The sequence below is a fragment of the Sciurus vulgaris genome, assembly GCF_902686455.1.
Source record: "Sciurus vulgaris genome assembly, chromosome: 3".
Classification (NCBI taxonomy): Eukaryota; Metazoa; Chordata; class Mammalia; order Rodentia; family Sciuridae; genus Sciurus; species Sciurus vulgaris.
In genome coordinates, this window is record NC_136463.1 from 80,313,916 (window position 1) to 80,331,913 (window position 17,998).

Consider the following 17,998-nt stretch of genomic DNA (forward strand, 5'->3'; position numbering starts at 1 on the left):
CTGAGTTTTTAAAATTTTGAGACAAGGTCTCACTAAGTTGTTTAGAGTCTTGTTAAGGTGCTGAGACTGGTCTCTTGCAATCCTTCTGACTCAACCTCCCAAGTTGCTGGAATTGTAGGCATGTTCCACTGTACCTGACTCCTCAGTGTCTTAAACATATGAAACTGACCCTTTTAGACTTGGGCATGTTGGTGGTTTCCCACTCTGTGGAATTCAGTTGCTGTGCTCAGAGATGGCAGACTAGTGTCAGTGTGTCCATTCTAAAGGCATGCTTTGTTGGTGTTCATTTGTCATATTGCCAGGTTACTGATCTTTTGAGATGGTGACATTGATAGGAGACATTTTGGGGGACATTTTGAGCAGAGGAGGGAGCTAGAGAAAGCAGAGTGTAGAATTGGAGGGAAAGGCCCTCCTGCCCCAGGAAATTCTGAGTTAAGGTGGAGGTGCCAACCACAGTGACCTTTTCAGTGATCTCCTACCTGGTTTCTGCCAGGTTGTGGTTAATGTGGCCACAGTGGCTAGACCTCAACACTGATGGAGAACCCACACAGATGCCATTTATTATTGGGAATACTATCCTAAGAATGGAGGAAATACATACCTCTTTCCAGTGATTGCAGGGATACCAGGACTAGAGGTATACCTGACCCTAACTTGAAATCCTGTAGGTGAGCTCAGAGGGTGTGGCTGTGACAAAATAAAGTCACACCTTAGTTGGGGCATGCCCTGGCAACCTGTACAGTGATGTTATTTATGGGTTTGCCAAGCTATTAGAGATCTTTGTGACTTTAAAAGGGAAGGTAACGGAAACATCTTATGAAATTGATTCTAAGGCATCTTTCTGGATCTTTAGTAAGCACTGGATTTGAACGTGAGTGATAGCTTAGATGGCAATTGGAATTTTTTATTTCAATTTCCACTTTGATTAATTGTTAGTGATTGCCTAGAGCAATTTCAGGAAAGATTATAAGGCTATATCTGGGATTTGATGAGGAGATGACTTGAAAAGATCATTGATACCTCCTGTGTGATGGGAAGGAGGAGAAGCAGTGTGTCAGGTGCTTCATTCCCTTCATTTTAAAAGTTGATGGTAGTTTGGGCTTCCCTTGTACTTAGGATTAATGTTCCAAAGGGTAGGAACCTTACACATTTAGCATCGAGTTGGCTTGGTGCTAGGCACATAATGGACTCTCAGTTGTTGTTGAATGAACTAACACTAGAATGTGTGAAATATCTGAAATGTTCCAGAGTGAAGCAGGGACAGGTAATATCTCTAGCACTGTGATATAACTCTCCTGAGTGATCATATACAGGTGCATGGTATAGATACCAAAAGAATACTGCTTCCTTCTAGCCTCCCAGGGAGCTTCCATTCTAATTAAGAATTAAAAACAAACATGTAGGGCAGGATAGTGTGTAAGAAAGTACTAAATTAATAATCTGGTTCCAGAAATGAATGTTGTAGGTTTGAGTGCAAAGTACTTTGCTTTGGAATCTCAACCTTTCCACTTATTCCAATGTACCTGTGTTTTGCTTGGGAAAGACTTTTTTACTTAACTTTCTCAATACTATGCCCACCCTTTCCCCCTCATTTTTGGTATCACTAGAATGGAATATTTTGACTTATTAAGGAGTTTGCTCAATTTAAATGCCAAGGTGAAATGATCCATTAATAGAAAACAAATGTCGTGCAGACTTTTTAAGTTGAAGATTGTGCAGTCACGACGTTGGTTTCTAGAGAAATTATTTATAACATTTTGAATTAAGTATAAGCCACAGAAAAGCCTTTGTAGTGTGATATTAAAGCATTTTAAAAAGCTTTATCCAAAGTAATGTGGCAGTCTGCTTAGAAAGAAACAGGAGGAATATGCACTTTTTATCATGTAAATATTTTGTGTAGGGAGTCACAGGTAATATAATACTTAGGGACAGGGGCTCTGGATTCCCACTGCTGGGTCTGGAATCTCCCCCATCCCATTAATTATGTCCCCTTAGTAAGGGTGTAGGGATGACTTCCTCATCTGTAAAACGGGGTGATGATAATCTTTCATGAGGCTCTTGTGAGGATTAAATGTGATTTCCAGGTAGAGCCCTTATACCAGTGCTGGACCCATAGTAGTGGGTGCTCATATATTATTGTATATTGTTAATATTAAGATATAGCTATGTTACTAAGTAGGTTTGTATCATTGATAATTTTATTGGGAGGGAACTCAACTTCACCTTAGTGTTTGTTAATTAACTATAGACAGCAGTGTTTAATAGTTTATATATATTTTTGTTTTCATACAGGCTGAATGTCATTTTTACAAAATTTGATGAAGTTCAAAAATCTGGAAATATGATACAGTCTGCAAATGGTGAGTAGAAAAAGCAGACTCTGCTTCTGCTTTTTCATTTTAAATCAGCATTGCTTATGCTATTTATGAGCAACTTTACTAGATAATTTATAGTAAGGGTTTCTAGGTCTTAAAAAAACCTTCATTCACCTATTTTCCCAGGTCAGGAACTATGGAGTCACCATTGACTTTGTTTCATAACTCATATTGAATCTATTAGCTAATCCTGCTGACTTTACTTTTAAAACACATTCTCAATTCTCACCATCATTGCTGCTGTCTTCCTGGTACAGGCCATCCTGGTATGTCACCTGGGCAGTTGTGGCAACCTCTCAACCAGTATCCTTTCTTCTCTTCTTTGTCCACACTCGAAATCTGTTTTGCACGTAGCAACCAGGGTTATAAATCAGGTGCTGCTGATTTCCTGCCCCACATTCACACCCAGACTACAATTCAGTGGCTCACCATGGTCTACCAGCCCCTTTGTGATCTGGCACAGACCACCATTCTGATGTCATTTTTACTGTTCTTTCTGAAAGTTCTCTGCTTTTGCCACATTGACCTATTTGCTAATTTTGAACATTCTGGACATCTCTTGTTTCAGGGCTTTTGTGCTTTTGGTGTGTGGTTTTTTTTTTTGTTTTTTGTTTTTCTTTCTCTTTTTTTGGTACCAGGAACTTAACCCAAAGATGCTTAACCATTGTGCCACATCCCCAACCCTTTTTATTTTTTATTTTGAGACAGGGTCTCACTAAGTTGCTCAGGGCATTCCTAAGGTTGCCTTTGAACTCATTATTCTCCTGCCTCAACCTCTGGAGCTGCTGGCATTACAGGTGAACGTCACTGCACCCAGCCCCTCTATGCTTATTTTTCCTTTTTTCTGAAACATTCATTCCCTGATATCATTTGGCCCTCTCCCTCACTCCATCCTGATTGCTTCTACAGTATGCCTTCATTACAGAAGCCACCCAGAACAGCATATCCAGTCCTTCAAGGGAACTCTGTGTCCTTAACCCTGTTTGATGATTCATCTTAGCACTTATCACAATAAATATTTATTGACTCATGAGGGCAGGAACATAATTTTATGTCCTTTTTTAAAATTCTCAGTGAGCATGAGCTTAGTGCCTCAAAAATTCCAGGCATGTGGTAGGTATGCAATAAATAATGTTGAATAAATAAAATGAAGTGAACTACAGCCTGTTGTTTCCAGCTCCCTTATTCCTTTTACTGTACTGTGAGATGATTTTTGAGATCAAGTGGGTAATTCTTAGTATTCCAGAAGGGGAGGAAAAGACAGGAGTGAATTACTAATATGAATCATAAGTCGTCAGAAAGTCAGTTGCCCACAAGAACTTTTAACTGAGAATATTTCATTGCATTATACCTGTTTTAGAATTGTTAGGTGTTGTAGAACATACAATAGCCTTCAAATTTTGAATATCTTGAGTTTGTAAAAAATGTTGCATGCTTGGTGTGTAAGGCCACAGCTGGTGACATATTACAGGTCTTTTGACTCACTCTCTGCTGTGTACCTAACATTATTCCATTATAATTCCTGAGGAATTTTGCTTTGGTCAGCATGCTTCTTATAAAATGCTCAAAGTGATCTAAAATTGCTTTTATTAATCCCACTTATTTCTTTTTCATAATTATAAAAACATAAGCCTATTAAAAAATGAGTAATATTTACCATAATTCAGCTATTACCAACAAAACACATTTTTATTTCTCCATATTTTCTTATAGTTTATTTTCCTGTAACTATATAAAATTTGTACATAATTTTATTTATGGTATAGTTTTCTCTGTGTCAGCCTGTAATTTTTGTATTTTTTTTTTTTTTTACATTTTTAGTTGTAGATGACACAATATCTTTATTTTATTTATTTTTATGTGGTGCTGAGGATCAAACCCAATGTCCCACACATGTTAGGCAAACGCTTTTCCACTGAGCCACAACCCCTGCCCTGTATGTGCTTTTAGCATCATATCCTTGGTAGAACTTGAAGCTGAACTCTGGTCTGAGTTGTGGGCCAGTGATGAGTGGCACTGATGGGTATCCAGGGGCAGGGACCCTGGTAGTCAGCTGCTGGACACATGCTTTTTAGTTTTGTGTGCACTTGTATAGTTTGTGTGGTTTCTCAGTTTAAAAATCATTGCCACTAAGATAAATTGCTGGGCAAAGAAGTAGAAGTAGAAGTAGTAGCAGAAAAGCAAGTTTGTACTTTATAGCTTGTACTATCACTGTGAAAATGGATCTCATTATAGTGCCAGCATTTGGGAAAAGAATAAAATCTGTTTTGGGGCCTTGCCTAGAAGATTATAAATGTCCACTGTGGACTTCACTGAATGTGAAAAATATCTTTGTCTGCAGGTATATATGGGCTTAGTGGGGTAGGGTTGAAGATTAAAATAGTTCTTTTGGGCATCTGTGTTAAAAATAGCAAATGGTAAGGAAGACAATTTAAAAGTTCTTGGAGTTCTATACTTTTAGTTCCTTACTGTATATATGTAGTATTAGTATTTAAATAGTTAGAGCCAAATATTTTTATTTAAAGGAAAGAAGTAATGTAAATGCATATGTATAAAGGTTGTACAGTTTCCAGACTAAATGGTATTACTACTCTATAGTAACTTGGAGAGCTCAGTAAGATGTTCAGTAACTCAAATAACAAACTACCTAATTTCCTTCTTTGCTAAGGTCATGAACATTGTTTCAGTCAGCTTTTCTCACTGTTGTGACGAAAGGGACTCAACTAGAACAACTGTAGAGGAGGAAAGATCTATTTGAGGGCTCACGGTTTCAGAGGTGTTAGTCCATAGAAGGCAGGCTCCAATCCTCGGGGCAGAAGAGTATGGCAGAGGGAAGCAGCTCATATGATGATCAGAAAGCAGAGAGACTCCACTCTGATAAAAAATATGTACCACATAGCTACGCCCCCAATGAACCACTTCCTCCAGCCATGCCCCATTTGCTGATTGAGTTAAGGCTATTACCTAATAATTTCTCTTCCAAATCTTGCATTGGCTCACATGTGAGCTTTTGGGGGACACTTCACATCCAAACCATAACAGACATTTAGGGGGTGTGTAGAAATTGCAATAGCAACGGATTAAAACTTGTCCCTCCACCCTGCTTCTACTACTCCTTCATTTTCTTTTTTAAAAATCTTGGCTCAAAACTCCCATTCTTTAAAAAGTGAAATCATTCTTTAAACTTTTCTAGACTTTACACCATTGCCTGTTCTACTGAGAACTCATTCACTCTGCTTTCTCCAGTTAGTAAAGGGATGAAAGTATAAATCTCCAAAGAATTTTAATCTGAACAAGCTTAGATTGCTATTTTTCAAAACAGTGATTTTGTAATTTCTTGGGATTTTCTACATAATTATCATGTCATTGCCATACAAGAACAGTTTTCTCTCAGATCTGTAAGCTTTTATTTTTTTTTTACCTTTTGCACTGGCTTTAACTTCCGGTACTGTATAGAGTAAGATTGAACAGCCTTGCTGGTTTCCCGTCTTGGGTCTTTTTACCTATTGTATGTGATGTTAGCTATGGGCTTTTTGGTGTTCCTTATCAAAATGAGGTACTTCTCATCTATTATTATTTTTCTGAGTTTTTGTCACAAGTAGGTATTGTACCTCTTTTTTTTTGATAAGTCCTCAGCATATTTTAGAAATTGTAAATACACATATAATTCACCTCCTGAAATTTCACTTTTTTAAAGTATAGGATTCAGATGTTTTGTTTTGTTTTTTTAATATACTAAAAAAAAATGTTCAACCATCACTGTTGTTTAATTCTGGAATATTTTTCACTCCCAGGAAAACCTGTGTCCATTGGTACAAGCTTAGTTTTCCCTTGTCCCTCTCATCTGTGGCAACCTATTTCTGTCTTTATGGTTTTGCCATTTTGGGCAATTTATATAAATGGAGTCATACAATGTGTGACTTTTCTGTCTGACTTCTTTCACTTTAGCCTAATTTTTTCAGGGTTCCTGTATGTGGTAGTATGTATCAGTACTTCATTCCTTTTTTTATGGTTGAACAATATTCCAGTGTATGGATCAATTTTCATTTTCTTTATCTATTTGTTGATGGATATTTGGGTTGTTTTCCACTTCTGGGCTGTTGTGAAGAATGCTACTGAAAACGTTCATGTAAAAGATTGTTTTAGGTATTCATTTTCATTTCTGTATACCAGAGTGGAATTGCTGAGATATATGTTTAACTTTTTGAGTGACTGCCACACTATTTTCCAAAATGGCTGCACCATTTTACATTCTTAACCAGCAGCATAAGAGAGTTCCAGTTTCTCATTGCCCACATTTGTTATTGTCTTTCTTTTCTGTTTTAGTCATTATGGTGGTGTCTCATGATTTTGATTTGTATGTCTCTAATAAGTAATGATATTAAGCATCTTATTAATGTTCTTTTTGACCCTTTATATGCTTTCTTTGAAGAAATATCTATTCAAATAGATCCCTTACCCATTTTCTAATGGAGCTGTCCTTTGTTGGGTTTTAAGAGTTCTTTACATATGCTGGTAGTATCCAGCATAAGGTTCTAGTATAATCTTATTAAGATATATGATTTTTAAATATTTTCTTCTATTCTGTGGGATTTTTTTCTCTTTTGCCATATTGGTACTATCATTTGAAATACAAAGCTTTTAATTTTGATGGGTTCCAATTTATTTGTTTCTTTTCTCTTTTGTTGCATGTGCTTTAGGCGCTATACCTACCTAAAGAATGCTTGTCTATGACTTTCTGGGTTTTTTTTCTTCTTTTGGTCTGTGTCTTCCTGGTCTCCTTCAATTTGTTTAAAGCTCAGTCCCAGGCCTTTTCCATTCTCAGGCAATACCTTCTCTCTCCTATATTTTCCGTGCTACAGTTTTATTTGTTAACCATATCACATTCTTTTCATAAGTGTTTGTCTCCCTTCCAGATCTTGCCTCAGGGTTATAACTGAATGTGAAGCAGCTGTCTGCCTGACATTTCTTCTTGTATTTGAGACATGTATCTAAAGCCATATTTAGATTCTATTTCGAGCTGAAAGAAAAATGGAGAACAATAAATATCATTGCATCCTGAATCTTTTCTGTACTTCCTTTATGCATGATTGTTCTATTGTCCAGACATGTAAATTAAAGTTTAAGTGTCATCTCTGATCTTTTGTACTTCACTTCTCATGTATATTATTACTGATTACTGTGGATTTTAATGTAAATATTTCTTGAACCTATATACTTTTCCCCATCTCCAGTACTCTGGTCAGATCTAGTCTTTGTTTACCTGAACTGTTGAAACGGCCTATGAACTTGTCTTCTGCCTCAGTCTTCACCCCTCAGTCTGTTTCTCCATTGTAAAGCCTTACTACAGTGATGCCAACTGACCTTGAGGGAAAATTGTAGCAAAAGAGATGGAGACTGGAAGGTTTTCTGTTCCCTTTTTTTCCTTCTCCAAAGACAGTACTAAATAGCATTTAAATGTTCTTTCCATGTTAGTTTGTAAGACTTTTATTTTTCCAAAATTTGAACAAATTGGACCTCTTCTTTCTCAGAGGTGGGCACTCTCTGTAGCTAACTATTAGATGTGTAGCAGGCACTGCTGGGTGAGATCTTCACAACTGGAAGGGAGGTCTGATCATATTCCTTTTTAACTTACTTGGAATGTTTCAAATAAATATTAAAGTGCATAGAATAGGGTAATGAGCCCCCACGTAGCCCTAATGCAGCTTCGGCATTTATCAGTACCACCAGTCTAGTTTTATCTCTACCCATCGGAAATGATGGGATGGTCTGATGATGAAGTTGTCTCTGATCACCTCATCTGAGTCAGGTTCAAGAACTGGGCATGTCTCCTCAATTTTTGTAGTAGAAACGTGCAAATAGAAACTGAGCATCAGTTCCAAAAAAGGTATATTTTTCTCTGAAATTTTGCATACACTGGCCTCCTGAAAAGAGCCACCCACACCTTTGTCATTGTCATTTCCTAAGAACAGAGGAAAAGTTTTAATTTATAAATCCCATTTGTTTCCAAAGGGAAGGGAAAAACCATTAGTATTATTACATTAATTACACGATGATAGGCTTGGGGAGAGCTTCAGTACCACAAAGGGGCACTGACTGGGGTCTTATTGTCACTTTGCAGCTGGTTTCTGCCTCCTCTGCATTTTTATTTGTTTTAAAGTCCTTTTCCCCAACTCATTGCTCTTCAGATAAGCACACAATCCTTACCAGGGCCCACTGCCCCTACGACCTCCACAGCCCCAGTCTCTGCCCCTCCCCAAGTGCTGACAAAGTCACCCTGTTTCACTCCTTTTTGCTTTTCCTTTAAGATCATGGTATACCATGTTCCTTTTGTCTTTTTTTTCTTACCTGGCTTCTATACTTCCTTTTGAAATCAGCCCTGCTCCATATTCTGTCCACTGGAAATCTTTCACTCCATCCCAAATGGTGTCAGATTCTCTGGCAAACATTTCCAGGCATTCCCTACTTTGCTGCTTGGCTTTTGTCGTGCTTACAGGTTTACATTTGGTGATTAGTTGGCTTTGTCTATCTCCTGCATAGGAGAAGACTGTAAGCCTTCTTAGTTTAGGGCACTGTGTGTCTGTTTTTGCTCACAGTTCTGTTCTGTGTTCTCAGTCCCAATGAACCAATTGGTTCATATGACACATGTCCCTTTTTCGTCTCTTAGTAATTTTGATGGCACATGCGAACACTTTGTATTGGAGATGATGGAATTCATTTTTCTTCTACTTTTTCCCATGAATTCTTATTGTTGGGATTCCAGAGTGTTGCATGTGAATTATTTTCATTAAATTGACAACAATGCTTTTGTGAAAACTACTTTATTGAGATATAATTCACATACCATACAGTCATCCAATTCAAGTGTACAGTTCAATCATATTTATTATATTCACTGATAACATACAATTAATGATTCATAAGTAGCCACTGAATTGTTCCTACCTTTTGTGTATTATGAATAGTGCTTCTTTGAACACTTGTCTGAATACTTATGAACAAGTTTTTGTTTGACACCTGTTTTTAGTTCCTTTTGATATGTATTGTTTTCTTAGGAGTAGAATTGCTGAATCATATGGTAGTTCCATTTAACTTATTAAGGAACTACCAAGCTATTTTCCACAGTAGCTGCACTATTTTATATTCTTACAGCAATTTTCTGGCAACACTTGTTATTTTCCCATTTTTAAAAAATTGTAGCCATCCTAGTTGGTAAAGTGGTATCTAATTGTGGTTTTGATTTGTATTTCCCTAATGACTGATGATGTAGTCAGGTGTTTGTTGACCATTTCTAGGACTTCCATGGGAAAATCTCCATTCAAGTTCTTTACCTGTTGTTTTTTTTTTTTTTTTAACTGGGTTGTCTTTTATTGAGCTATATGAGTTCTTTGTATCTTCTGGATATAAGACTCTTAGCAGATATATGACTTACAAATGTTTTTTCCACTTTACAGGCTATCTTGTCACTCTTAATAGTGCCTTTTGGTGTACAAAAAGCTTTACATTTTGACGAAGTTCATTTATCTATTTTTTTCTTTTGTTGCTTGTGAACAGTAATGCTCTTTTGCATAAAGCTCTGGATTTGCACTAAGTTGGAAGAAACTGTTAATATAATGGCAGTACTCTTAAGAAATAAATGGGTTTCATCCTGGGTTGTAGTTCTTGACACATTCAAAATTGTGTCCCATGAAGTTTAGTTGATTATATTTGTACACAGCCTATGGGCTTATTATTTTTTTTTAAGTATAATAGAATTATGACTAAAAACAGCAATGAAAAAGCAGCAGAGTAGCAGTGTAAAATGTGCTGTCTGTAATAGAATACTTCATCTTTGTATGATTCTTCCTTGTTGCTAGGTTACCCAAAGGCCCTTCAACTTTGAATGGCAAGAATATGGGAGTTAAAAATATGTTGCCATATAGATGTTTCTTTTTCTCTTTCCCATCTCCATATAATTAGCAAACCCCTTGAAGCAAAAATTATAGTTTTTCCTTCCATGAGTTTCAAAAAGCAAATTATTTTCTGTGTAAGTATTTTAATCATGCAGATGTGCTTATGCTCATAGGAGAATTGAATTTTGAGAATGAAAGAGCCAGTAATTATGGACTAGTCAGTGTCCTTTATCTGCAGCCACTTAATGATCTCTAATTGGATTTGATTGAAGTGAGGCCTATGCACATTAATTTGGTTTAAAAAAACGCATGCTTTTGGGTTTCTTGAGCAAAGCTAACATGTTTATGAAAAAGATGGAAGTGTCATGTCAATTAAGTCCGTGAAAATTCCGTAATCTGTAGCTAAAGACAAAATATTTGCAGATTAAAACTATAGACTTGGTAACATAATCATAAAATTATAATACCTTATACGTGAGTTTACCTAGGGTATCATTTTACTGCTAGATGCATCCTGCCTTGTTTTTACACTAAAAAAAGTGTTTTACATTGAAAATTGTTACAGATATTTCTACTTTATTGGAAATGAGAAATGCCTGTTTAAGTCTGAAAACAAATAGACTAATGCTGCATTATATTAGGTAAGGTCTGAATTATTGCCAGGTGTAGCCAGGACAAAGCATTCATTTATTAAGAAGCCAAGCCATTATTATTCACTCATAGCCTTTAAAAGCAGTGATTATAAATAAGTAGATCAGGTGCCGATAATGGGTTCCCACCCTTCCCCCTTCTTTTTATTTATTAGACTGCATCTTGCAAGGTTTAGAGTGGTGGTTCAGTATCTTAGGAAATGTTTCCATAGTCACAGCTACATGGATAATGTGTTACAAGGCTGGTAAATGTGTTGAGCTCTGCTAAGAAGTCCACTTAAAATAGCCTGGGAGGGACTGTTTCTGATACCAGTTTAACACTGTTAAATGAACAGCCTATTTTCTATGTGGAAATGAGACTACTTTTTGTTATTTTTCTAATTTAAGATTTGTTGAGGTTATTCTGTTTCTTGGTTGAGGAAAATCAGGTAGTTGGTTAAAAATGTTTTCTGATAACAGTTTTACAGATGACTCTTACATGGGTATAGTCAGATGGAGACGGTTTGTTCCCCTCCCCGCTTTTGGAAAGTCAGTGTTACATAGAGTCTAGGCTTTTATTTTGGAATAGGGTGGCAGTTGTCATTGGTGCTGGATCTCACTGAAGAAGCATGTGGGAGGAGAGTTTGCTGATGCTTAAGTTGCTGTCAGTAGGTATAGCTTTCAGACTAGTGTTTTTATTTCGTACCAAGATCACTGACCAGTCATGACTGCTGGGAGAGGTAGGCTGTTCTCATATATTCTGGAAAATGTTTGTGATTATTGCTGCTTGACTAGGCAGGAAATAAAATTCTTAAAATGTATTACATTTTGGGAATGGAAAATCGTACGAAACTTAAGAAAATAACTGCAATAAATGTTAATTGTATTTAGACAGATAAAATTATGAAACCTACAGTTATCTGAACATTAATGTTAGCAACCTTCAAAGACTAAGGAGAGGAGGAGGAGGCAGAGAAAGCAGACTTGCTGGGTTTTCATCAGCCTGTTTATTTCATGTGCTTTTAATTTTTCTCTGCTCTTATGTTCACAGTATGTGGGTTTTGAAAATGAATATTTTTGCAATTACCGGGCATTTGTTAATAACCCTAATGCCTTTAAAAAGAATCTACTGGTTAAAAATTGCTAAATTTCACCAATAGCATAGAAAAGAAAAGCACAGGTATGAATCAGAGCAGTGTAAGGACGCTGTTTATGTCTTAAGAATCATTGTTTAAATTTCTTCCTCCCTTCCGAAGGGAGAATCTCGTAAATACCAAAGTGAAAGGAAAAACTACACAAGAAGTGTTTTTCAGAGTCTTTCTGATTAGCCATCAGTCTTTCCATGGAGGTTTTACCCATGATTGAAGTGATTCTGAAAGACTATGTGAACCTTATTTGCATTTTGAGCAGAGGGCATTTGATAGCATGGGAACAATTTGTGTGCTGTCTTGTTGTCCTCAGGGATGGATTTCACAGCAGGCTTTAATTTATTGTCTCTGAAGGATATTTCCAAACCCTTTCACTGAAGCAGGTATTGCGTAGAGTGAAATTGTACACAATAACAAGTGTTCGTTAGTCTCCCACTGTGGGGAGATGGACACACATTTGGTACGTTTGCTCTATGTTTATATTGTAGAGGACTGCTAAGGGTGTGTATTTCTTAAATTAGGTTTGGCTTAAACCAAAGTTAAAAGTTTGGCTGAATATTGCGATATTGGAAGATGCCACTTTTCTACTCATATTTTTACATTGAGAACTTAACATATACAGTGACAGTATGGCTTTTGATTTAATATCTCATTGTAGTATATTCTATTTTCAGGATAACCTGCTATTGGAAATCAATACCTGGGTAAGAAAACTAAATAATTGATGCTCCAAAGTGTCTTTTATTTAAGGATTTGAAAGTGTATGACTTAAAAGTAGCATTAGTCTGAAGCTGTATTTTGGCTTTTTTTTTTTTTTTTTTAAACAGTGCAATAATATGGGTGGCAACTGTTTAATGTCTTTAAGACTGTGGAGAAAGTCTTGTGTATCTGAATTTAGAATAAAAACTTTTTGTATGATATTTCAGATTTGCAAGCTTTAGCAGCATTGGTAACTTTTACCCTAAGTAACTGCAGATGTGATAGGAAACAAGCATTATAAGGCTGCTTCTTGTAGCAGTGGCATATTTGAATCATTTATCAATCCATACTTAGTAAAGGAACCATTGACCATCCTCAGATTTTAATACCAGCTATTCTCCCACCGTGTGTATTTTAGTATTTTCAAAACACTTACCCACTTTTTTTTTTTTTTTTTTTTTTTAATGATCCTCACAGCAAGTACCCCATGAGGAGTAGGACTGCAGCTTCAGGTTTTCTGTAGTTGTGTGAGTGGAGGGAGAGAGAGAAGGACCCTGGGTGCTTGGTCTTTGACCAGTCCTCCTCCTAGCTCACTGCTCCCAGGTAGAGTGTTGTCTCCCTGCTGTGGTACTCAAATCCAGAGTTGATTATTCCTTTGATTATGCCGTTGTGCCATTTTCAATAGTTACTGTGGGGATTAATTAGAAAAAGAAAGTATTGAAAGAAGTATTATTAAAACAGGAATTGGCACCTCATAACCAAAAGATTGCTTTGAAAATGTGATGTTCCTTGTCAGTTGTTTGCCTAGTAGATTGAGGAGGCAGATTCTGGGAAAGAAATAATGATACAAACAAGATGAGTGTATTTTTAGATGCAGTCTGGTGTTGATGGAGGAGGAAGTGTGGAGAAGATGGAACAGGGGCCTTGTATATCATGCTAAGAACTGAGATAACTTTTCAGAGTTAAATTTTAAAAATTGAGTGAGCAAGGGAGACTGATTGGGGTGACTAATAGGAAAAATATAATTTCAGAATGCAGAATAGTCTTTTAAGTGAAATAATGTATCTTTAAGAGAAATTTATCAGCTTATTTTTCTTCTCAGTTTAGTGCAAACTGTTGTGAATCATCCAAAAAACAATAAATAAATAAATAAAAATCACCAGTCCTTTGCGAGACTTTTGAGATTACTGGTGTAGGTGACTGGTGTAGGTGGGCTGGAATGAGTGTATGACAGTGGAATCCTTCCATTGGAAGTTTGCCTCTATAGGAGCAGCCTGTCACCTGAGCAGGCAGATTGTTGTCCGTTTGGGTTTCCTCTGGTGCAAATTGGAGATGATGATTCTCGTGCCACCTTGATAAATAGATAAGGGGGGTATGTGTAGATGGTGGGCACAGGGTCATTGGGCCTGGCACATGGATATCATTTCATTGTGATAGCAGTAGGTGATCTAATGAGAAGTGAAAGAAGGACCTAGGTTTAAGATTTAGGTTTTGGGGGCGGGGAGATGTCAGTTTTGTATAGACCCATGTTGTAGCTGGGTGCAGAGGCATATGCCTGTAATCCCAGCAGCTCAGGAGGCTGAGGCAGGAGGATCTCGAGTTCAAAGCCAGCCTCTGCAAAAGCAAGGCACTAAGCAACTTAGTGAGACCCTGTCTCTACATAAAATACAAAATAGGGCTGTGGATGTGGCTCAGTGGTCAAGTGCCCTTGGGTTCAATCCCTGGTACCAGGCCCAGTGACGTGTACCTGTAATCTCAGTACCTTGGGAGACTAAGGAAGGAGGATGGCATGTTTGTTGCCAGCCTCAGCAACTTAGTGAGATCCTGTGTCAAAATGAACAATATAAAGAGCTGAGGATATAGTTCAGTAGTAAAGCATTCCTGGGTTTAGTCCCCTGTTCCAACAAAAAAAGCAAGTTGCAGAATCAGAGGTATAAGATCTCTTAAAAGAAACTGCCACCCAGTTCCCAGATCTAGGTCTCTATTACCACCAAACTTCTTGGAGAAGTGGCTGATTCTAGATCTAGAACAGGACTATAACAAGATTAATACTTTACACAACAAAATAAAGTACTATTGAATTTTAACCCAAAATATAAAATAAATATTAACGTCCATACCAATAAAAAGAAATTATTGAATATATGCATAAATGGAGCATTAGATACAAACATCTCATGCAGAATTATTCCAAATTATTTATGTAAACATTGCACTTGGATTGGGGAGCTTGACTTTCCCCTTGTGGGTGGCACATAGTGACCTCTTTTTTTTTTTTTTTTGTACTAGGGATTGAACCCAAGGATACTTTATTACTGAGCTAAATTTCCAGCCCTTTTTAATTTTTGATTTTGAGAAAGGGTCGCACTAAGTTATTTAGGACCTTGCTAAGTTGCTGAGGCTGGCCTTGAACTTTTTTTTTATTTGTTCTTTTTAGAGTATATTTTGACGTATTATACATACATGGAGTATAACTTAGGATCTAAGTATATTCTAATTAGGATCGTATTCTTGGGGTTGTACATGATGTGGAGTTATATTGGTTGTTATTCATACATGAACATAGGAAAGTTATGTCTGATTCATTCTACTGTCTTTCCTAGTCCCATCCTCCTCCCTTCCCTTCATTCCCCTTTGTCTAATCTAATGAATTTCTATTCTTCCCTCCCCAACGCTTACTATGTGTTAGTATCCACATATCAGAGAGGACATTTGGCCTTTGGTTTTTGGAACTGGCTTATTTCACTTAGCATGATAGTGTCCACTTTATCCATTTACTGGCAAATACCATAATTTCATTCTTTGTAACTGAGTAATATTCCATTGTGTGTATATACTTTTTCTTTATCCATTCATCTTTTGAAGGACACCTAGGTTGCTTCCATAGCTTAGCTACTGTGAATTGAGCTGCTGTAGACATTGATGTTGGCCTTGAACTTGTTTTCCTCCTACCTCAGCCTCCCAAGTCGCTGGGATTACAGGCTTGCACCACTGCTCCCAGTTTATTGTACTATCTTTACAATTTTTCTATAAATCTAAAATACTATTCCAAAATTTTTTAAATTAAAATTATGAAGAAGTAAGAGGGTTGGGAAAGAAGCTGTTTATTCTTATTTTCTTCTGTCAATAAATTATTTAACCATGTTTACAATGCATTAATTTTGTTCTTGAAAAAGGTAGCAGTTTATCTGGAATTTGGGATATGTGTTTTTACCTTTTTTTTAAAACTCTCAGAGAATTTGAAACATCTAATGGATTTATTTAAAAGAAAAGCTTAGAGTCACGGAAACCAGTAAAGGTGACTATTGCAATAATAGGAATAAGGAATAATTTCAGAATTATTATTATTATAATAGCAGAATTATTATTATAAGAGCAGAATTAGGGCAGCTTCAGTGAGGCAAGAGGGTATGGCAGTGAGAGCTGGTTCTAAGTAGCAGTGGCCATACCTAGTGACTATTTGGGTGGGTTGGTGGGGGAAGATGTAGTGGGAGATGGTCCCAGAAGAGGCAAAGTTAAAGACAATGCTGTTTTGGTTTGGGTGACTGGTGGTTAGACCAACTGATGTGGGGAGCCTGGAAGCTGAGCAGGTTTCAGTGGGTAGGTTGATTATAGATGATTATAGCTTTGGACACTTGGATGTAGAATTTTGTGTATGGGTTTGATTCAAGTGGGTTTGTATCTTTGGGTCTGCTGTTAGAGGAATAAGATTTATTAGGCCATTCGTTGGTCTTTCTTTTAAATTGTCATCTTATTTTTCTGTGTCTTCTTAGGCAGAAGTATGGTTATTTGTCTCTAGCTAAGAGGGTTCCTGAGAATGAGGTCATTAGAACAGAGAAGGATATTTGAAGAATTATTTGCACAAAGGGCAAATAGCTCTTGATGTAATCACTTTTAAGTATGAGGAATGTCCTGATAGGAAACCTTTTCCAAATTCAGCTCTGAGTTTTTCCAGTTGATTTGCTTTTGTGCCTACATAGTTGCTGTCAGGAAGAATTGGGTCAGGATCAGTACAGTGATAATTAAAATGACATTTCCAAAAGAGTGCAAGGTGTAGATCTGATGTCTGTAGGTTTGGGATGCTGACATTAAGTATAACCCTTTCAGGGCAAATTCCCAGGTAAAATAAGGTCAAAAGGAGATATCAATATTTAATCAGTGAAAGGATACACTATGATTTCTTGTGAATTTGACTTTCAGAAATTATTTAAGGTTTTGAAATTCTAGATGTTGATTCCTGGAAGTCCAGTTTTAACTTTTAGTCATCCATATACAAACTTTGTTTATATATTTTTTTCTTTTATAGGGGTGTTGGGTATTGAACCCAGGGCCTTGCTGAGGGGTTAGGCAAGCTCTCCACCTCTCCACTACACCCCCAGCCCTTAAAGTTGCTCACACCTCTACCTTCATCAATGAAATCTTAAAAATTAACTCAGAATATGCTCCCTTAAAGTAAGGTCTGTACCTTTTTAGTACTTTTGTGATGGACAAGTGACAATATCAATGTCCTGCTGCTTTCTAGCATACTACCATAAAGGAGTTTGGCGTTGTGATTATTATTGTAGTTATTATTTCAAGTTCCCAGTTCTTGTTCACTGCCCTGGGACTGTGCTATCCCATATCCGTACTCAGTCTTGCCCTTCTTGCCCCAGGGGTTTCATATGCTCTCACTAGAATACACTTCACTTTACTCTTCACCCATATTAACACCCTCAACCAGTTCTCAGGTCACATTACAAAGCCTCCTTGGGACTGCCTTCCCTGGATGCTGTGGCCTGGGTGTGGTTTGAGTGTGCCTCCAGGTTTCCTAGTTGAAATTTATCTATTTATAATTTATTTATTTTACTTTTTTTTTTTGTTTGTTTTTTCGGTACTGTGAATGAAACCTAGGGGTGCTTTGCTACTCAGCTATATTCCCAGCCCTTTTTTATTTTTCATTTTGAGACAGAGTCTTGCTAAGTTGCTGAGGCTGGCCTCAGAATTGTAATCCTCCTGCCTCAGCCTACCAAGTTGCTGGGATTACAGGTGTGTGCCGCTGTGTCTGGCTTCCTGGTGGATATTTAGTCCCCATTGTAAAATATTAGGAGATAGAAACTTGTTCTGATTATGGTGTGTAGAGATGGAGCCTTTGGGAGGTGATTAGGTTAGGGTTACCATTCAACCACAGAGCCAACATGGTTGAATCTGGGTGGTTTTATAAAAAGAGTTGGAGAGAGACCAGAGAACATGGGTACACATTTACAGTCCTATCTCTT

The 17,998-nt window shown here is 37.1% G+C and overlaps 1 protein-coding gene across 17 annotated transcripts in view; it reads left to right on the forward strand.

Moving 5' to 3' along the window:
• The window catches only part of CLASP1 (cytoplasmic linker associated protein 1), a 268,066-nt gene that overhangs the window by 114,943 nt on the left and 135,125 nt on the right, over positions 1 to 17,998 (forward strand). For all 17 annotated transcript variants that reach the window (XM_079132151.1, XM_079132145.1, XM_079132141.1 and 14 more), the window contains exon 8: positions 2,293 to 2,360. In XM_079132151.1, the coding sequence (XP_078988277.1) occupies positions 2,293 to 2,360 (68 nt within the window). The remainder of the gene's footprint in view (positions 1 to 2,292; positions 2,361 to 17,998) is intronic.